Source organism: Tamandua tetradactyla, chromosome 6, assembly GCF_023851605.1.
Source record: "Tamandua tetradactyla isolate mTamTet1 chromosome 6, mTamTet1.pri, whole genome shotgun sequence".
In the NCBI taxonomy this organism is placed as follows: Eukaryota; Metazoa; Chordata; class Mammalia; order Pilosa; family Myrmecophagidae; genus Tamandua; species Tamandua tetradactyla.
Genome location: NC_135332.1, coordinates 60,050,995 through 60,073,700, shown reverse-complemented (window position 1 = coordinate 60,073,700; position 22,706 = coordinate 60,050,995). Strand labels below are relative to the sequence as shown.

At 34.4% G+C, this 22,706-nt stretch overlaps 1 protein-coding gene across 7 annotated transcripts in view; it reads left to right on the top strand.

Annotated features, from left to right (window-relative positions):
- RABEP1 (rabaptin, RAB GTPase binding effector protein 1) overlaps nucleotides 1–22,706 on the top strand; it is a 266,434-nt gene that overhangs the window by 216,206 nt on the left and 27,522 nt on the right. For 5 of the 7 annotated variants that reach the window (XR_013177859.1, XM_077165816.1, XM_077165815.1 and 2 more), the window contains 7 exons: nucleotides 121–324; nucleotides 1,709–1,869; nucleotides 4,492–4,611; nucleotides 10,107–10,242; nucleotides 13,717–13,895; nucleotides 15,959–16,090; nucleotides 21,377–21,844. Coding sequence is in view for 6 of the 7 variants with exons in the window: in XM_077165815.1 (XP_077021930.1) it covers nucleotides 121–324; nucleotides 1,709–1,869; nucleotides 4,492–4,611; nucleotides 10,107–10,242; nucleotides 13,717–13,895; nucleotides 15,959–16,090; nucleotides 21,377–21,844 (1,400 nt within the window). In the remaining variant the exon portion in view is untranslated. Of the gene's footprint in view, nucleotides 1–120; nucleotides 325–1,708; nucleotides 1,870–4,491; nucleotides 4,612–6,613; nucleotides 6,727–10,106; nucleotides 10,243–13,686; nucleotides 13,896–15,958; nucleotides 16,091–21,376; nucleotides 21,845–22,706 lie in introns of those variants that run through there. The other 2 variants (XM_077165817.1, XM_077165818.1) reach the window with 2 other exon arrangements.

The window sequence follows — 22,706 nt, the reverse complement described above, 5'->3', positions numbered from 1 at the left end:
CTTAACTCTATTAAATTGATATTTTCTAAGCTAACATTTTAAAATGTAAAACTTGATTTCTCCCTTGGAATAGCGGCAGGATAAAAACCTCCCCATTAGTAATGTTTCACTTTTTTCCAGAGGATCTGAAGAGGCAAAATGCAGTGTTACAAGCTGCACAGGATGATTTGGGACACCTTCGGACACAGCTGTGGGAAGCCCAAGCAGAGATGGAGAATATCAAAGCCATTGCTACAGTCTCTGAGAATACCAAGCAAGAAGCTATAGATGAAGTGAAAAGACAGTGGAGAGAAGAAGTTGCCTCACTTCAGGCTGTTATGAAAGGTAAAGGGAAAGAAGGATCCCTATTAAATTTTACAGATATGTTTTTCCTTTTCTAAGATAATTGGGTGTGATGATTGAGAACGTTTTCATAAGGTCTTAACATATATCCTAAGTTTCATTTGTGGCTTTATGTACTATCATCTTCAAGATTTCTGAAAAAAAAAGCCAGTGATACTGGCATATCATCTGTATCTTTAACAGATTTAATAATGGACAGTTAGGATGAGAGTGTTACAGAGATATTACATTAAATGTGGACTGTATTTCATTATAAGGCTTAAATCAGATATCAAAAATATCTTGTAGGTGTCAGGCAAGTAATGTCAGTGAAAAAGCTGCATGGTACAGGGTGTGTGCTGGACTGCAGAGAGCTCCTGTGCAAAGAGTGAAGATACTAACACCTCTTAGCTCTAGCCTGTTATTGCCTTTCCTGTCCAGTGTTGCCATATCTTCTAGATTTTAAAAGAATTTTGGATTTTTTTAATGTGAAATATTCAAATACAAAAAAGAAAATACTGCAGTCTATGGGGTATAATGGCCTATAGGCTAGAATAGATTTTATGGGCTGCCAGCTTGTGACTCTTGGTCTAAAGGAAGAATATTGGTTTATTGTCTATCTCCTCTTGGTACTAGTTCTTAATTACTTCCTGCATTTCTGAAAGATGACGAAGTGAAAGAAATTGCCTCGTAAATCTTTTGGTTCCTGGAATTAGTTTATTTAATATTATAAATGTGAAAGAGTCATATTTTTTTCTATCTTCACATGTAGTTTTTAAACTGGGCACATTGACTGCCTAAACAAAATTGGGATTTTGTTAGTAAGGAAGCAGAAGGAATGGGTATGAATGGGCAACCAGTACTGTCTATAACATAATGTTTTTAAAATTATATTAAAGGCACTTTTATGAAGACATTCTATAATTTGTGTCATTTTAGAATCTTGGGTTAAAGTAAAATATCATAGATACACATCCCTTTTCTCACATTTTCAGATAGTTGGATTGTGGTGGCATGTTTTATTTGTCATGGGAGCCATTGTATAGTGTTCAAGAACATAGATTTTGGAGGGGGCTTTAGGTTTGATTGAATTCTACTTCTGTTTCTTTCTGGTTATGAAACATTGGCCAGATATTTTGAGCTTTCCTAAGCTGTCCTCATCTGTAAATTAATTTATGGACAGGTTAATTGTGAAGATTAGAGGTGATGCTTTAAAGCACTCAGCACAGTTTCCTCACTTAATAAGAACTGGCTTAGGTTTTGTTTTTAGTGAATTAGAAAATATTTCAGAAATTAGGCATAATTAATTTATGTATTTTTAAAATTCTGGTGTCCATAACTTTTTTTTGTAATGCTTAGACATGAAATATTTGATGATGTTTTATAGAAACAGTTCGTGACTATGAGCACCAGTTCCACCTCAGGCTGGAACAGGAGCGAACACAGTGGGCACAGTATCGAGAATCCACAGAGAGGGAAATAGCTGATTTAAGGAGAAGGCTGTCTGAAGGTCAAGAGGAAGAAAACTTAGAAAATGAAATGAAAAAGGTATGGGGGAATGTTGACATATTGAATCTAAATGCAAGGTATTTTAACTAATATTATTGTGACAATGGTAGTTGCATTTGAATGTTTTCTGTTGGAGGATTTACTTGGACACTGACCTAAATATAGTACTAGATAATTTGATGCTTTTCCCCCAGGTATATCTATGCCTAACTCCCTCAGTTCTTCTTCAAATCTTTAATCAAATGTTATCCCCTCATGAGGCCCATCCTGACCACCCTATTTAAGCACTGTAACCTGCCCATCTCCCTTTCTCATCTGTCACTACTCTCCTGATCTCCCTTAGTCTGCTTCAATTTTTCTTCTTCCATAGTGTGTATTTCCTTATAAAATGCATAGAATTCACCTATTTATTTTGTTTATTGTTTGCTGCCTTTCATTGCTATAATGTAAGCTCTGTGTGGGCAGGAATCTTACTTGTGTATCCCATATGCTTAGAATAGTGTCTAGCACATAGGTGCTCAGTAAATACTTGTAGAATGAGTGTGGTTGCTTGGGAATTGTGTCTAGTCAAAAGCTTCAGGACAGATGTTAGTTTTCCTTCTTTCTAAATAAACCTTGGTTTCTTTGTGAAGAATGTACTACATAATATGCCTGAACATATTACCATATTATATTTGAACATGAGGCAATTAAATAATAAGGTGAGCTAGTTTTCCATTGAGAAGATTTTAAAAGACTTGTTGTTTAGTTAAACATACCTGTATTTAAAAAGGCATATTATATAAGATAGTAATTGGAAATTGTTTTTTCTTTTAATTGGTTTAATCATAATCCTTGGTACTTAATGTTTGATACATATTACAGACCCTTGTTATATGTTCAGAAGGTTATTTAATTTGTATTTTTAATAATGTAAAAATCATTTGAAATTCTTGTACTGTAAATAAAAACTTAAACTTTAGGAAATTATTTTTTCCATTCTTTCATTTCAGGGAGAGATTATAATTGAGATTCTTCATGAGCATCTGACAATGTCTTCATCATCACCCAGTCACTTAGTCATCTAACATAGTTATCCAGAGTACACAACCTTCACTTCTAAGCTGTTTGAGATAAATTCATGATTGATGTTATCACTGGAAATTTTATCTCAAAAAGAAGTACCCATTCACATTAGGCTAGTTTTTTCCCCATTTTTTAATTCATGATTTCTATAATCTGCTGCTTATGGTCACTTTTAAAAATTTTATTTTTTAAATAAAGTTTTTTTTTTTTTTTTTTTTAGTTTGTGGAAAATTCAAAATAGTACAGAGTCCCTATATATTCCATACCAAGTTTCTTCTTTGTCACAATTAATGAACCAATATTTATTAATTATTATTAACTGAAGTCTATTCTTTGTATTCAAGTTTCCTTAGTTTTTATCTAATGTTCTTTTTTTCTGTTCCAGGTTACCACATTGCATTTAATTGTTATATCTCTTTACACCCCTCTTGGTTGTGACAATTTCTAAGATTTTTCTTGTTTTTAATGATCTTTCTATCATTTTTTAAAAAAACAATCTTTATAAGTTATAATGGTACCCACCACTTGGTGTTTTTAGGTCATATTTGTATTAAATAATCTGTGCTAAACTTCTTTGTTTCCTCTCTCCGTTTGTTTTCCCTCCTGATTTTTATCAGTGATATCCATAAGCATCCCAAACTAGCCTTGACCAAAGATATTTTAAGATGACATCTTTTCCAAAGTTCAGAATAAAAAGGCATAAAATGACTTGTAACAACTGGGAAGCAAAATGAATCCCTCTTTTCTGAGGATTATGTTTTTTGGAGAAACTCCTTACCCATATTTGGTTATGTATGATATTTTCCTTATCCTGAACAACTATTTAGGATAAGTTTGAGCTCATTTACATTTAGTGAATAAGGTTAATTTTTATTTTTACTAGAAGGAAAAAAGCCAATTTTTTGAATCTCTGTGTTTCTGTGCAATTATCTATATATTTGTGTACCTCTTTCTATATGTATTTAATGAAAATTAAGCTTATCAGTTTACTAGTTTGTAGAAGTTGTTTTCTTTTAATTCATATTTTTGAGAATGAAAGATGGAAACCTATGTGATAGTTTTAGGGGCCATTCTTTGGGTGTGCTTCGTTTAAATATTATAAAGGAAAATAAGATTTAAACTGCTATGTTTACCTGGGTGGAAGTCTTTATAACAAGATAATTTTTCTGACATTTTAGAAAGTAAATTCTATTTTTTATGTCTAAAAGAGAATCAGTCTTAGTATGCTTAAGAAATTATGGTCTCATTTAAATAATCAGGAATTGTAAAAATTAGGTTCAAGTATTTATTATATGTGTTATCTTTCATATTTGGCATACTTTCCAACTCAGTTAGTTAGTTAAAAAGGCAAATTTGTCATAGTGAATTACTCCCAAATTCTAAATGGAATATTTTTGGGGGATAACTATGATTATGATTTGACATTCAAAGTAACGCAGCATTTGTAAAGTTAAAACTTGATACAATTTTGTGAATGCTAATAGAATGCCTGGTAGAGTTACTGTTAAAATTTTTAGCAGGTGGATGAGTCAGAGTTATTCTTAGAAAAAAAATAAATCAGTAAGTGGTTAGCATTTAATTCTTTTTTGACTATAGGCCCAAGAGGATGCTGAAAAACTTCGGTCTGTTGTGATGCCTATGGAGAAGGAAATTGCGGCTTTGAAAGATAAACTGACAGAGGCTGAAGACAAGATTAAAGAGCTGGAGGCCTCAAAGGTTGTGAAACATCTTAACCCATTTGCTTGGAATTCAGGATTCTATCCTACTGCCATGAGCAAAATTAGAATCACTAAAGGGAAAGACTGTAATGACTATACATCTTAAACATTTTCCTTCTTTAATATGCAAAATATGGCTTTAGGATGATTTTTCCCTTATGGATATTTTAAATAATAACAATAGTGTTTGTTCTGCTTTGTCACAAAATTAGTGTTCATTTTCTTATTAAAATGAGCCCCTGGCTTATTCATTTTTTTATCAAGGGAAGTGAACTTTTCAAAGTTCACCTTGTGTTCTGAAGATAGGCCCAAAATTGATCTTTTAGAATGGCTGAATTTGTTCACCATAAAAACAAAGCAGAGGAAATACAAAGGGAAGATTGAAAAAGTTAATTAAAAAGAAGGCAGGAAAAGAAGCAAAAAGCAAAAAAAAAAAAAAATAAGGACACAAAAGCATACATGGGAATGTCAATAATCCTATAACCTGCTAAGAAGAGTTTATCAGATTAGATTTTTAAATCTAATTTTATATGGTTTATGAGAGATTGATTCAAAAATCACAGTGTAAGATTGAAAGCAAATGGATAAATATGTACCATGTTAATACTAACCAAAGAAAGCTGCTATAGCAATTGTAATATCAAACAGAAAAGATTAAAGGGGGAATGAGAATTAATAGAAATAAAAAGAGATAATTTAATAAGCAGTCCCATCAAAAAGAGAGAACAATCATGGACGTGGATGTACCTTACTTGGCCTTGAAAAATGAGAACTAATATATGATAATTACAAGGAGAAATTGATATTCATAGTTATGGTTGGAGATTTAAATAGACTTTTAGCAGGTGATAGTACAGGCAGATAAAATATGAGTAGGGATATAGAAGTTTTGAAAAACCAGATTAATACTCTAAAGGTAAAAGACACACAGAACTGTGTACCCACAAAATATTGACTGTATATTTTATGCAGTAGTTGAACATAGTAAAGAGCTCAGCTTTTATTACGGGTGACTTTGGCAAATTACTTAATTTTACTTAATCTTACTTTTTGTTTTTCTCAAATGTAAAATGGGAATCATAATAATACAACCTGTCTCCCAAAGTTTTTATAAGGATTATATAAGCTAATACATGTTAAGCAGTTAGATTAGTGCCTGGGACAAAGTGTTGTTATTTTTAGGTACATTATACTTCTCACAGTAAGGTCATAAAGGAAATGTTAATAAATTTCTGAGAATTGATGTTATACAGACCAGATTCTTTGACCACAGGGTAAATAATATACAATAAAAAGTTTGTTAAAATAAAATGTCTGGAAATTAAAAAATGAATTAACTCATACAGAAAGAGGAAATTGAAAATTATTTAGGATTATTTGAATATTTTACACAAGAATCTTTAAAAAAACAACAGTACAAACTGAAAAAAAAAATAGAAATAATTCAGGTCAAAGCAGAAATCAGTGAAATAGAAAAGCAAGCAAACAGTTGAGAATCTACATAGTAAAAAATGGAAAAACTAATAAAACAAATCTCTAAGAGGGCTAAATAAAAAAAGACATCAGTAGAAATGAAATGGAACATAATTGCACATCAGTAGAGGTTTAAAAATAATAAATACTGTGAATAATGTCGTGCCAATAAATTTGAAAGAAGATGAAATGAAAAACTTTGTAATAAAAGATATATAGCCAAAATAGTCTCAAGATAAAATGGGAAAAGAAAAATTATAGATCTACCTAACTTAGGAATATAGAAGCAAAATATTCACTGATATAGTTGGGGAAAAAAAAAAAGAAAAGGAAAAGAAAAATACATCAGAGCTAGTTAAGATTTATTTCCAGGAATTTAAGAATGATATATCATCAGAAATCCTATTATTGTAATATTCCAAATAATTTGGAGAAGAACCAAATATTCATCTTGAATTCAGAAAAGTATTTGGTAAGTTTAAACATTCAATAGCCTAATAAAGGATTATTTATCAAATCTATTGCAGACATCATAACTAACGATGAATGTTTGGAAGCTTTACCATTAATGACGGGAATATTAAGAGGAGGCCCACACTCAGTGACTTTGTTCAGATTGTTTTTGTAATCCTAGATGATGCGGTAAGGCAAGATAAAGAAATGAGCCATAAGAATTGGAAAGGAATTGATGAAATTGATATGATTGTTTGTTTAGACAAACAAGAGTGTGTACAGATTATTAGACCTAATAGGAGTTCAGGAAAGTTGTTTCAACAAGATCAACATATGAATTATTAGTAATGGTATTTCTATAACCCAGTAATATCCAATTAAAAGAATGTAATGGGAAAAAAGATCCCATTCACAATAGCAGAAAAAAACTTTAAGTTACCTAAGAATAAATCGAAACCAAGATGGACAGGTTCTTTATGGAATTCAATATAAATAATGACCTGGATACATATGTGCTTCTGAATGAAAAAATAAAATATAATAAAGCAGTATCTCCTCAAATTAATCCATAAATTGAAAATTCCACTCAAAACCAAGCAGGGTTTAATGATGAACTTAAGTAGAAACTAGAGGGGCAGGCCATGGTGGCTCAGTGGCAAGAATGCTTGCCTGCCTTACCAGAGGACCCAGGTTCAATTCCTGGTGCCTGCCCATGTAAAAAAAAGAGGTAGAACCTAGAATTCTTTTGGACTAGCAAAGGATCAGAAATATACCCAACATAATTTTGAAGAACACAAGGTGGGGATATCTGGCCTCCCAGATATGAAGACTTATTATAAAGCTATTGTAATTAAGGTAGTTTGTTATTGGGTTAGGGATAAACAAATGGACCAAGGAACTAAAATGCAGAGTCCAGAAATAGAACCATGTGTGTATGAAAATTTGATATATTACAGGTGGCATTACACATCAGTGGGAAAAGAAAATTTTTTTCAGATAATTAGTTTAAGATATGCAATAAAGTAGCAGTAACTTTCTACCACACATCTCACAAAAATTAACAGATTAATCTTCTTGGGTTTATAAAAAGATTTCTCAAATAAAATAAAGATTGACTGTAAAAGAAAAGTTGACAAATTTGGCTATTTAGAATAGAAAACTTCTGTTCTATTAGAATAGAAGACACCACAGAAAGTTAAAAAGAGAAGCTATCTATATCTCATATACCTGACAAAAAATTAGAATCCAAAATTAACAAAAATTGACAAGTCTGTAAGTTAGAAATGGCACAGTAGAAAAATAGGTAAAAGATATGCACAAACACTTCATAAAAGAGGAAATCAGAATAAAGTGTGAAAAGATACTCAATCTCACTAGAAATTGAGGAAGTGGAAATAAAAATGAGATGCTGTTTTTCCTAGCTAGGTTTTCCTGAACAGGTTATAAGTCTTACAGTACAAATTTATTATACTCAGTCACTGGAAGTATGCAGACACCTCCCCGTTTCAGCTGTTGTCCAATTGGACCCTCAGTTGACTCTTGGAGTTTTCGGGGCCCTTGTTGCTTCCCTCTACTTTCTGCTGCGTAGTTGTTCATGCCATATAGGCCTTTCTGTAGAGATAGAATTCAGAGTTCGTCCCCACCCTCTCTTAATGTGAGAATACTTTCTTACCTAGTTTTGTAGTAGATGTCCATATAATTTTGGTTTTGTTATCCTAGTAGCTCTGTTTTGGCGACATGGGGTGCAATTCAAGGCAATTGTTCTAGTTTGCTAGCTGCTGGAATGCAATATACCGGAAACGGAATGGCTTTTAACAAGGGGAATTTAATAAGTTGCAAGTTTACAGTTCTAAGGCCGAGAAAATGTCCCCATTGCAACAAGTCTATAGTAATGTCCAATCAAAGGCATCCAGGGAAAGATACCTTGGTTCAAGAAGGCTGATGAAGTTCAGGGTTTCTCTCTCATCTGGAAAGGCACATGGTGAACACAGTCAGGGCTCCTCTCTCAGCTGGAAGGGCACATGGCAAATATAGCATCATCTGCTAGCTTTCTCTCCTGGCTTCCTATTTCATGAAGCTCCCTGGGAGTCACTTTCCTTCTTCATCTCCAAAGGTTGCTGGCTCGTGGACTCTGCATCGTGGTGCTGCAGCATTCTCTGCTCTCTCTGAGTCTCTGTGAATCTCTCATTCTTCTTTTATAGGACTTCAGAAACTAATCAAGACCCACTCAAATGGGTGGAGACATGTCATCCCCTAATCCAGTTTAACAACCATTCTTAACTAAATCACATCAACCAGGGAGATGATCTCATTACAGTTTCAAATATACAGTATTGAATAAGGATTATTCTACCTTTTAGAAATGGGATTTATATCAAAACATGGCTTTTCTTAGGGGGCATACTTCCTTTCAAACCAGCACAGCAATTCAAACAGTATTTTACCACTGCCACCATCTTTCCAGAGTTCTTAATAGCTTTCGAATGTTAGAAATTCATTAATACTAATTGAATATTAATACAAATAAAATATTAATTGACCCAAACAGCTGTTCAGAAGAGTAATAACCTGGTAGAATTGGTGGTTATATACCAATATTTTATATCTATGACTCTGTTATCATCAAATGAATTATCTCCCTCTCCAGCTGTTAGGAAAAGTTCCTCAGAATACTCAGCATTTTTCATGCTTGGTTAGCCTATTTTTGGTTAACTGACAATCTCCAGTGAAGCATCAAATGGGAACTTAAATAATCATTTTAGTCCTTAACCTCTAGTACATAATGTGGTACTAATGTATCATATTAATGAAATTAAACATTTGCCATTTGAAAGATTCAAAAGTTAATTAAATGGCCACGGTTTAAGATGGACAGTTTGTAAAACAGGATTATATAGTCCTAGATTTTTTGGTGCAGGATTGTATTTTATTTCGGGTATACTATTTTAAATATTGGACTAGATTGTTAATATTCTAAGGATTACAGTAAATCTAATGGAGAGTTAGCATTTTAAAAAATATTTTGCATTTGCCTTCAAATTTATGTTCATTTTAATGTAAGGTCATTTATTTCTATCATGACTCTTTACTTCCATGTATAGATATGTCTGTGAAATTGTCTCATTTTCATAAATCTGAGCAATTTGGAATTCCTTCTCCTGAAATGAAAGAAAAGCAAACTCACAAAAGTATGATGCCATTTTTATCCTTAGAAATTAACTACTGTTTTTTAAAAAAACTGAATATGTGATAAAATGGATACACATATATATTACCTAGGGAATGCAAATTGAAACAACCTTTGTGGAAAACAAGGTACAGAATTATTTGGGTATTAATTCTGGGTGAAATGATTACGATAATGTCTGCTATTATGTTATTTTCTCAATTTTCTATGGTAAGCATGTTTTTCATAATTTAAAGTTATAAATATTAATTTTTATAAATGTAAGTTCAGGTAATTATACATATAATTGTAATTTTTTTGAAGGCACAGCCAGAACTTACCATTAGCCCTCAGATAGAAACTATTGTAAATTTTAATATAATAGAATTGCATCTTTTCAGGTTAAAGAACTGAATCATTATTTAGAAGCTGAGAAATCTTGTAGGACTGATTTAGAGATGTATGTAGCTGTACTGAATACGCAGAAATCTGTTCTTCAGGAAGATGCTGAGAAACTGAGGAAGGAATTGCATGAAGGTAAATTTGTGTCTATATAATTCTCATCTTTGATCTCTAATTTACATTGTCCTAAGAGAATGATATAAATTAAATTGATATTGATTAATAGTAACAAATCCTAAATAACAGCCCAACATGTTGATTCAGTTTGAGCTTTGCAATTAGTTCTCATGAGAAGCTGAAGTTGTGAAAATTTCTAAAAGATACTTTGATTGTTAATGGTTTCTCCTTCCTCCAGGATGCCAGTAATAAATTTACCACAAGGCATGAGCTCTGGGAAGAAAGATAATGGGGCTGGGAATTTCTGATTAAACTGCTTTTGCCCCCACACCCATTTTGATGGAGATGGCAATGTGGACAATAGGACAAATGGGACAGAGTGATAGGGGCAGAGAAGGTAGACAGTGTATTCTGATTTCTTTAAATAACATCCCTGCTTTTAAGGGACAATTTAAATTTCATTAGCTTGGTAGCAGAGTGATGCAGAAATTGGCTCTGTTTTCCAGGGACAGGGGAAGAAGTCTTCTTTTTTTCTCATTAAAACAAAAATATACTTTTGTCTTCAGTTCTTACAATTCTTATGTAGTTAATGTTCTTAATTTTTTTGTCGTGGACTCCTTTGGCAGTCTTGTGAAGCCCAGTTAGAATGATGTTTTTAATACATAAAAAAAATAAGATTTTAAAAGAAACCAATTGTATTATGAAACAATTGTCAAAATATTAAAAAGCCCAAACTTATGATACATTAATAAATGTGCTTCTGTATTAATGAATTAAATAATCAGGTCTAGCAGCAGGTCTAAAAACAACTCTTAATTTTAAAGTAGTAAGAAGCATAAGTGATACTAAGATATCAGCAACAACTGTAATAAGATAGGAAAATATCTGTGATTTCTATTGGTGACCAAATCATAGGTACCATTATACTACTGAGGTTTGTTGTCTTGCGTTTTATAATTGAAGGAAATGTTAAATTTTAGTTAGAGGTTAGTAAAAATCAGGATGTTACTTTTTATCCTCATCCAAATGTGTGGATCCCTTGAAATCTTATACTTGTTGCAGATTACGCTAGTAACACATGCAGGATTAGTACTACAGTGAATATTGTTAAGTGTAACAAATGCTGTGGAAAATAAAGCTAAATAATTTAGGTTAGCATATGAGTTAGGTTTTGCCAATTAGTGAAAAAATGAAATGACATAAACCTACAGAAGAAATATCATGAAATATTATGAAAATAACCCAAACATTAGGTATGTCTTTGGCTTTCAGGAAACGATTTTCAAATGTGCTTTTGCAGCCAGAAGATGCCCATACTCTGAAGGAGGAATTTCTATTTAAGCTATGTGTAAATTACCCCTTACAGGAATAGTGTAAGTTACTGAGGTTACTAAACCTTCATAATAAACCTGAAGAAGTACCTGAGATTAATTAAAATGAGGAACAGGATGAAGTAGTTCTTCAACTGAAACACTCACACCAAAAAAAAGAAATGTAGTCTTTAAAAGAAAAGACATAAAATAATTAAGCAGCAGTGCAACTTACAGCCTAATTTGGGGATTTAGATATGCAGCAAAATTAGTGCAATTGCATAATTGGAAGTATGTTAGGATGCAGCAGTCCCACAGATGATGAGTAGTTAATTCTTTTTGTCCTAGAAATGGATAAGACTTCTTAAAAGCTGTTGTTCTTGAGTGGAGTTTTGAAAGACTTTTGCATTTGCCAGATTGTAAAAAACGAGCATGGCATGCAACGCCATTTATTTGTGGCATTAACAAAGTAAGGAAATTAAGAAATTGCACACCTGGAATGCAAGAGACATTGGAGCAAAATCTGAGGTAGGAGAGGCAAACACAGGCCAGGTATGGAGGCCTTATTGCTCAGAACTTTGGTTGATATCATATGGACAGTAAGGAGGCTCTCTGAAGATTTTTTTTTAATATAACAACTTTGTTGAGATATAATTCACATGCAATAAAGTTCACCCTTTTGAAGCATACAGTTGTGTTTTTTTTAGTACATTCACAAAGTTGTGGACCATCACCTTTATTTAATTTCAGGGCATTTTCATTATCCCAGAAAGAAACCCTGTATCCATTAAGAATCGTTCCTTATTCCCTCCTCCCCCCAGTCTCTTCCAAGGGGTAGTCTATTTTCTGTCTCTTTGGATTTGCCTGTTCTGGACATTCCATTTAATGGGATCACATGATATGTGGCTTTTTGTGTCTGACTTCTCTGAAGGCTTTTAACCTTCACAGAGTGATAAAATCAGTTTTGCGTTTTAGAAAATTCAGTTTGACAATAGTGTAGAGAATAGAGTAGAGAAGGCAAGACTGAGGGCAGGAAAACAAAAAAGGGACTCTTGCTGTAGTTGTCTAAGTCATTAGGGCCGATCTTAGGCCAGGAAATGGATGTACTGTATTGCAATGAAAATAGAATGAGGCTGACAAACTCATCTTTCAAGTGCCATGCAAATTGTTAATTCCTGAGAGCCCCCTTTCCTAACTCCCTCAGATGAAATCAATCATTATTTTTTCTTGTGCTATAGAACCTTATACGAAGTTGTACAGTATTTATCCCACCTCTCTAGACTGTTGAAGGGGCATTTGAGGTATCTTCTTCGTCTTTGTTGAGTAATTACAAAGTCATAGTTGAATGTGTAGAGTTGAGAAAATATCACAAGTCTGAGTTGTCTCTCAGGTTTCTAGCTTGGGCGGTTGGGTATTTGGGCTAGATAGATGAGACTACTCTTTTTTTCAGTAGAAAATGGTTGAACTGATGAGTATCAACAATATGAACATATTGCAGAGATTCTTTGACATATCATGACCGGTCAAAACTAAATGAAGTTGGGAGGTGCAACGGTGTCTCAGTGGCAGAATTCTTGCTTGCCATGCCAGACACCCAGGTTCGATTCCCGGAGCCTGCCCATGCCAAGAAAACAAAACAAACAAAAACTAAATGGACTCAGAGATTCCTGGGTAACAGATTTATCAAAATGTTTTAAAGACAATTAGGAGTGGTTACTATGTCTTTGGACTTTACAGCAATGTCTCCAAAGTGTATTCCCTCAAATACTTATTATGTGAGTTGCATTGTGCATAAAGGTTTCTTCGGTCCAATAAATTTGGGAAATGTTGTATTATATATTATGCCTCTGCCCCTAGGAGAACATAGGCATAATTAATACTCTGAGCTCAAAGTCCTGCAGGAAAGAAATCTTTAAAATTTTATTTAACCCAGGGTTTCTAAAACTGAGAACAGAACTCTGGTTTTCTCATGTTCCTAGGAGCATGCATTGAGAGATCCTACTTTAGAGGGATGATGTGGGAACAACAGCCATGTCCACCTACAAGTTGCCCCTTGTGCCTGTTAGAGACAGAATCCTAGACATAATGGACCATTGGCCAGATCTGATCTAGTAGCCCTATGTTTAAGAAATTACCTACCATTAAAATTCAGTGTTTTTGATTGGGGGTGGTTCCTAAACAGTTTGCCATCTCTTGGAGCAAGAGCGACAGCAGCATAACCAGTTAAAACACACATGGCAGAAGGCCAATGACCAGTTTCTGGAATCTCAGCGTTTGCTAATGAGAGATATGCAGCGAATGGAGATTGTGCTAACCTCAGAACAGCTCCGACAAGTTGAAGAACTGAAGAAGAAAGATCAGGTGAGTGGCAGTTTTGTAGGACTTGCTTGCTTTGTTAATAATGCACACTCTTCGCCCCAGGATTGTATTACTTTATGTATATTTGAGATTGATTTAAGCAGCAATAAGGTGATTTGTGCCATTTTTAAAGCTACATTTGAGGGATTTTGCTTTTCATGGTTAGAAATGGCCTTGTTTGGGAGGAAGAAACTGATTCAGAAATGATCCTCTTCAGAGATTAGAATGCAACAGTGCATATTTATGACAAAATCTTTCTCTACAGTGCTGTCTAGTTGTCAGCAGCTGTCTAGGGCTCCTGAATTGTGTAAATCCAGGCCAGGTCTTTGGTGATGTTGCGCTAAAAGCCTCATCAAAAAGTGATGGGGGTGGGAACAGAGAGGCTGAGTGAAAAGATGGGTATCCAAAGTGCTGTTCAGCCAAGATCCTGTTTTCTCTGTTTTAAAAATTACCCGAACAATACCCAAATGCATCCTCATGTTCAAAATTGTTTTGATTTTAAATACACATAAAGTGAAAATCTCCCTTCACATCTCCCATACCACCCCTTCCCAGAAGTAACCACTTCTGTCGGTTGATAGGTAGTCTTCCAGGCCACTTTATGTGTTTATGAGGGCATATTTGGTGTTTTGGTTTTTTTTTAATTCATGGAAATGGTATTGTAGGATAAGCATTTATTCTATAACTTATTTTTCACCTAAGCTTTGTCTTTGATATATGTTCACTTCAGCGATTTTATTCTTGTTAGTTGTTAGCATGGATATACATTGATTTCATCTTTCTCCTCTTATTAAGTATCTAGATGGTTTCCAATTTTTTTTTGTCATTTCAAACAGTTTTTTATGTGTAATAATATTTCCTAGCTTAGCTGCCTAGAAATGTGCTTTTCTCGGAATTGTAAGAAATACATTAAATTGCCTTCTGTAACTTGTTAGATTTTGTTTTTCTGAAGTTTCTTTGTTTTAGAATTTGTCTCTTAATTCTGACTCCATCTTATGCATAGACACAGCTAAAAACAGGATTTAGATTCTGAAGTACAGATCTAATCATGCCTTTTTTGCTGCCCATTAAAACAGGCTGAATTCCTAAGATAGTCATTTAAGGCCTTTATTAACATTTATTGAACTCTTACTATGTGTCAACATTGTGCTAAGGCTTAATCTATGTAAAGCTTTATCTCAAAACGATTCTCAAAAAAGAAAACAAAACAGAACTGTGCATGTGAGGTAGGGACTACAATAGTATCCCAATTTTAGGGATGAGAAAATAGGCTGAGAGAGTAATGGCATGTCTGACCTTTGCACCAAACTATCTTTTTCCAGAGTCTAAGCCCTTAATCACCTTCACTTTCTCCCACAGGCCTTAGTTCTCTGATGCCTGGCCTGCCATCTTTTCAGTCACATCAGATTACTTAATATTTCCCTACATGCCTATTCTTTTTGGCCCCTATATCTTTGTATATGCTGCCTTTCTTCTCCCTGGAACCCTTGCCTGTCTCTTCAAGGCTGACAAACTCATCTTTCAAGTGCCATGCAAATTGTTACTTCCTGAGAACCCCCTTTCCTAACTCCCTCAGATGAAATCAATCGTTATTTTTTCTTGTGCTGTAGAACTTTATACAAAGTTGTACAGTGTTTATCCCACCTCTCTAGACTGTTGAAGGGGCATTTGAGGTATCTTCTTCGTCTTTGTTGAGTAACTAGTACATCAGTAATTCCTTTTATATTTCATGTGGATTTACACACTGATGTGTGTTTCTAATGTATATATACTAAAATAATTTTTCCTATTTTCTACAATAATCAGAAGGAATGCTGTGTGAATTTTCCTTTCTTGAATAATTTAAAGAGGCAGATTTGTACTTCCTTTCTTTTGCTTTACTTTCACAGAATATAGATCTCTTGAAATCTGCTTCCTGATTACAAAACAAATAAACTTAAGTGTTCATTCTTTTCTTATCATGAAGCTCTGCTCTCTCTTAGCTGTTTTGAGTTGTTAGAGAACTATATGACTCATTAAATACATATTACCAAGGTAATCTATATATTTTTCTTCCTAATTTTTAGGAGGAAGATGAGCAACAAAGACTTACTAAGACAAAGGATCATAAAAAAACAGATGTTGAGGAAGAAGCAAAAATAACATCAGTATGTGCTTTAACTCATGAAGAATCTTCAGCCCAGTTATCAAATGAAGAGGTATAGTGAATCTACAATTAAAATTAGTATATGCAGATGCCATTATTTTTATCATACTCAGACATTAATAAATTATATTCTTTATATGGGAATTACAAAGCTGCTAGTTGAAAATTAGATAAAATACTATTTTCAGTTCTTGTTTTTAAGGTATTGTAAGTAGCACTGTTTGAAGCACGTTTGTAGTTTATATCACTGTCTCTGAAATAAATAGGTGTCCTTTTTTCCAGTGGTCCCAAAATTAAAGCATTCAGTAATCTGCAGAATCTTTATTTGATATGAAGAATAAGTGCTGTTAATACTTTGATCTTTTTGTTTAAAAGACATTATTTAAAAATGTTGAAATACTTAACTCCATGACCCATATATGAGTATTAACTAGTGTTTGGTCTTAAGCTCTCAAAACACTGGGTAAGGTTTGGCAGACTGTAATAGGTAGAACATTTCAGGTATTAGAAAGTCTAAGGAGGTGTTTCCATGGCTTCATCACCTTTCACCATCAATGTGGCAAGAGCCTCCTAGCTAAGTTTGTGCCTCAGCCTGGCTTACTCCAGGGTACCTGCAGCATTACCGACAAATCCATTTTTCTTTAGTCCTGCTATAGTCAGGCCACTCCCCTACTTAAAACCCACCACTGACTTCCATTACCTACATAATTAAGTACAAATTCCTCACTGAAACAATTGAGGCCCTTCATAAAGTGGACTCTATTCCGGCAAGTTGGTTATCTTGTTCTGCTACAATCTCCATCTCTTATGTTAGTTCCTTCATCTGGAATGCTTATCTCCCTCTGCCTTTCTGTGTAATGAAATCCTTTTACTTAGCATGAGATTTGAAGGCTAGGAGGGCTAATATATATACCCCTCAACAAAAGAAATGCTTCTCTTACTGCTTTTAGGATAAAATCTAAGGTTCTTAGCTTGGCATACAGGGGCCTTTGCAGTTGAATGTCCCTTCCATCTTTACCCACTGCTCCTCACTTCACTGTGCCAGACCCGTCTCTTCACTCTTCACGCTTATGTGCATTGTTTATACTGTCCCTGCAGTTTGGAATTTCCTACCCATTCTCTCCAACCCCACCTTCTTTCCTGGTGTGGTGAACTAGTTTCCATTAAATTGAATGAAGATCTCTTATTCTCTCTCAGAGATACTATGTTTCTATTTAATTTGTAGATTAATTCTAAGCAATCTATAATCTACTTCCTGGTGGCTTTTTTTTTTTTTTTTTTTTTTTTTTATACATGGGCAGGCACCTGGGAATCAAACCCGGGTCTCCCGCACTGCAGGCGAGAAATCTGCCACAGAGCCACCATTGCCCTCCTTTCCCTCCTGGTGGCTTTTATTTCCATGGTTATGGATTCTTTGACATTAAAATTATTTTTCTAAAAATCCTAGTAGACATTGCATAGTATGATGTAGTTATTTTCCTGCATTCTTTGTTTTGGAATGTTCACTGAGAACCATTTAGCCTAATAGTTAGACTCCCAGGAGAATGTCTCATTTTGGGGGTACAGCCAAATATTATGTGGTTTTTGCGTCATATATCCAGGCATGTTTGAAAAAGTAATACCTAAGCATGAAAATAGGAAAGGAAGATTTGTTGTGATATACCATGAAGTATTTTTCTTATTTTTAATTTTATTTTAACAGATCTATGTGATATTGTGTATAACGTTATTTCCTGACATTTGATGTATCTTTTACACTTCCAGATCTGGCATTTTGCAATAGAAATGTTGAGTATAATTGTTTTTGGTTTGAGAATTGTGACACTTTGCTTTAGCCTGTTGGTTTAAAGTTAATATGGAAGTTTTAGACAGTTGGATTTATTGCTGAAGACATTGAAAATTTGTGATACCTCATATCTTCCTTAACCTGATGCAAAGAATATGTTTTTCTCACTACAAAAGTAATATATATTCATTGTAGAAAATATGGAAAGTACAGAAAAGGCTATACAAAATAAAAAATAGTTGGTAGGTAATTTTACCTACCCAGAGATAAGCACCATTAACATTTTGGTATGTATCATCTCTCTTTTCCTTTCTTTCTTAAGATAACATGTATGTGTTTTTCTTTGTACTCTTTATACATAATCCAGATTATAACTGTATATAATGTTTTATATCTTTTTTCCACTTAAATCAGCCTTTAAGATTTTGGCACATCATTAAATGTCTTCTCTCAAGGTGATATTTAATGGTGGTTAGTATTTCAGAATATAAATATACCATAATTTGGTTAGCCAGTTTCTATTATTAAAAGGTAGTCAGGTTGGTTTCATTTTTTTTATTGCTACAAAAATTTCACTATTATAAATAATGCCATAATGTTATAAAATATAATTTTTCCTTATGCAAAAATCATCATGGGCATACTAATTATTTCCTTAGTATAAGTTCTTGGGGAGGGAACTGCTGAGTTCATGGGTATAAGCATTTTTTTTGGCATAAATATTTTTAAGGCATTAGAATATACTACTGAATTACCCTTCAGACACACCATAACAGATTACAGTTCCCTTAGAAGTATGTGTTCCTTATACTCTTATCAGTATGATAATACAGGGTTTTTAGCATGACCGTCACTACTTTTCTTTTCTTTTCTTTTTTTTAATTAATTTTTTAAATAAAAAAATATATAACAATAAACACAGACATTCTTAACATATCATTCCGTTCTACTTATATAATCAGTAATTCACAGTATCATCACATAGTTGCTTATTCATTATCATGATCATTTCTTAGAACATTTGCATCAATTCAGAAAAAGAAATACAAAGACAACAGAAAAAAATTCATACATACCATACCCCTTACCGCTCCCTTCCACTGATCACTAGCATTTCAATCTAAATTTATTTTAACATTTGTTCCCCTATTATTTATTTTTATTCTGTATATTTTACTCATCTGTTGATAAGGTAGATAAAAAGGGCATCAGACACAAGATTTTCACAATCACACAGTCACATTGTGAAAGCTATATCATTATACAATCATCTTCAAGGAGTATGGCTACTAGAACACAGCTCTGCATTTTCAGGCAGTTCCCTCCAGCCTGTCGTTACATCTTGACTAACAAGGTAATATCTCTTTGATGTGTAAGAATAACCTCCAGGATAACCTATCGGCTCTGGAATCTCTCAGCCATTGATACTTTATTTTGTCTCATTTTGCTCTTCCCCCTTTTGGTTGAAAAGGTTTTCTCAATCCCTTGATGCTGAGTCCCAGCTCATTCTAGGATTTCTGTCCCATGTTGCCAGGAAGGTCCACACCCCTGGAAGTCGTGTCCCACGTAGCCAGGGGGAAGGAGGTGAGTTTACTTGTTGTGTTGGCTAGAGAGAGAGGCCGCATCTGAGCAACAAAAGAGGTTCTCTTGGGGTGACTCTTAGGCCTAATTTTAAGTAGGCTTGACCTATCCTTTGTGGGGTTAAGTTTCATATGAACAAACCCCAAGATTGGGGACTCAAGCCTATTGCTTTGGTTGTCCCTACTGCTTGTGAGTATATCAAGAATTCTCTACTTGGGGAAGTTGAATTTTCCCCCTTTCTCGTCATTCCCCCTTTGCAAATACTTTTTTATTCACTGTTCAAATCACTCTTGAGATTTATTGGGGCATCACTCTGGATAAACCTACACAATCTTATGCTGTACTCAAGGTTCCATGTACTTATGGTGTTCAATTAAGCTGTCCACATAAGTTATATTAGGAAATGTATTAGAATATAAATTTTGTACCAAATAAAGATTTTTTGCTTTAGTCTCATACGTAAGTTAAATTTTTAAAATATTAATTACCATCTTCTTTCAGTACCCCTCACTACTTTTCTACCCCTCTTCCTTTCCCTCTTCCATGTCACAGCAACACTGTATGTGACAGCTGTAGGTGTTAGGCTCCTTGGTAGGCTTACAGAATGAATTGCCATTTTTATTAGTCTCATTCTTAGACTTGGGAGACTTGGAGCTTTGCTGTAGCTAGCTTAATATATACTAGATTTGTTTTCCTCAGCAATTGAAATTTCATGAATGAGTAAAAAAAAATTCTAAAAGAAAGAAATGGAGAGATTAACATCAAATTTGTCAACTTTTATTATGCCAAGTGAAGACTTTTAAAAATATTGAAAAATATATTCTACAGTCATGTCCAATTCATAAAAGAAAAGACATTTAGCAAAAAAATAAATAAAAATAAAATAGAAAGGATATAATCTTAAAAAATAATCCTTTAAATTGAATAAATTTAGTTCCAAGAAAAACTTGCTGCATTTTCCTTGTTTTTATCATTTCTCTATTAACCATGCAACCACATCATGAAATTGCACTTCTTACCCACCCACCCCCCCGCCACCCCGGCAGCCACTAATCTGCTTTTTGTCTCTGTGGATTTACGTATTGTGAATATTTTAGAAAGATGGACTCATACAATATGTGACCTTTTGTGTCTGGCTTCTTTTACTTAGTGTACCGCATTTAGCGTATTGATTACACCTTGCTTGCAACTTGGTTTCCAGAATACCTCATTCTCCTCATTTAGTTTCCAGCTACTCCTTCCTCTGTCTTTTGCCAAAATGTTGGTGTTCCTCAAGGTCTGCCGGTGGCCCTCTTCTCATTCTACAGATTTATCCTAGGTGTTCTGATTTATTGATCTGACTTTACCATCATATGGTGGTTACCAAGACTATCTAAAAATTTATATTTCCCTCTCTCTGGTGGACATCTGCACTTGGATATGCAACAAGCATCTCACTCAACATACCCAACACTGAATTTTAGAAGAACTTCCCCAAATCCTAAAGTCTGGGCTAATTCCTTTCCTTGAGCTTCCAGAGCATTCTGTACAAAACTCTGGCCTGTAATTTTATTAAATACTTTATTATAATGGCCTCATTACTTGTTTATTTTTTCATGAAATGAAGCATCTTGACATCAGAAACTGTGTGTTGTTCACTGTTGTATCCTGAGTACTTGGTTTAGTGTGCCAGCATATAGAAGACACTCAGTAAATGTTTGTCTAATGAATTTATGAAGGTAACACATTAATGATTTTCATTTCTAACGTGTGGCAAAGTACATTTAATACGTACTAATCTTTCTATTCCTCACAAGTCAGCTCAACTTGTAGAGAAGCACTGTCAGAGGAATATTTTGCATATGTTGAAGCCTGGCACACCTCCCCTCCCACCCTAGACCCAAAATGATAATGTCATGAGCTGTGCACATAGAAGATACTTTTGTGTTATGAAGAATTATCTAACTCGCAATATTTATTTTCATATTTCAGGAGCATTTAGACAGCACTCATGGTTCAGTCCATTCCTTAGACGCAGACTTATTGTTGCCGTCTGGAGATCCATTCAGTAAACCGGACAATGACATGTTTAAAGATGGACTGAGGAGAACGCAGTCTACAGATAGCTTGGGAACCTCAGGCTCATTGCAGTCCAAAGCTTTAGGCTATAACTGCAAAGCAAAGTCTGCTGGAAACTTGGATGAATCAGATTTTGGACCACTGGTGGGAGCAGATTCTGTGTCTGAGAACTTTGAGACTGCCTCTCTTGGGTCACTGCAAATGCCAAGTGGGTTTATGTTAACCAAAGATCAGGAAAGAGCAATTAAGGCGATGACACCAGAACAAGAAGAGACGGCTTCCCTCCTCTCCAGTGTCACCCAGGGTGTGGAAAGCGCTTACGTCTCCCCCAGTGGTTACCGTTTAGTCAGTGAGACAGAATGGAATCTCCTGCAGAAAGAGGTCAGTTATCTTTTCTGAGTTTTTCCTCTTGCTCACCCCTAGGGGAACTGAGTAGCTCTGAGATTTATTGTTCACTGAGTAGACAGTCCCTGGAATCAATGCAGGCCAAGTTGCCAGCAAACCAGATGTTAACCCATATCATCTGACCCTTGTCATTCTCTGCTTTAGCTATTCCTGAGGCTTGTGATAGAAAAGGGAACTAACAAATTACATCCAGTCTGAACTTCTCTACTTCACACCTGAAGTTACAGCAAAACTACTTGAATAGATTGCTAATTATAAGTTAGTTTAGCCTGAATTTGGTTTGCTGTGATCTCTATGTATTCCAGCATTCACAGTTTTCTCTTTCCTCTAGATTTAAAGTGCACATGCAAGTCAGCGCTTGATACTGAGGGTGGGTTTAAGGAGGGGATGGAAAATATGGGAGAGAAAAGAATGTAACTTTAAATGATACTTTCCTGCTAATAGTATTTGCAAACTCTGGAGTAAGGTTAGGAAACCATAAATTTAAATATTTGCATAGCTCTTTACAGATTACAAAGCCCGTTCACATACCACATCTCTTCAAGCTTCCTCATAACAATGAGGTAACAGTGCATGGTTGTCCCCATTTGATAGGTGAGAAAATGGGCTCAGAAAGATAAAGTCTCTCAAGTTTTCCCCATAATTTAGGTTAAAATCCAGGTTTTCTGACATCTAGTCCTTCCTTTACTCAGGATTTTTAAAGAAGCTGTTCATCAGTAAGTGGGGCAGCTTATTAAGCATGAAAGAAACTGTTCTCCTTGGTCTCATGCAAAACATATGTGAGAAGGTGCTATCATACCTATTTTCTAATTGGAGCTGGTGAAATGGTGATTTGGCA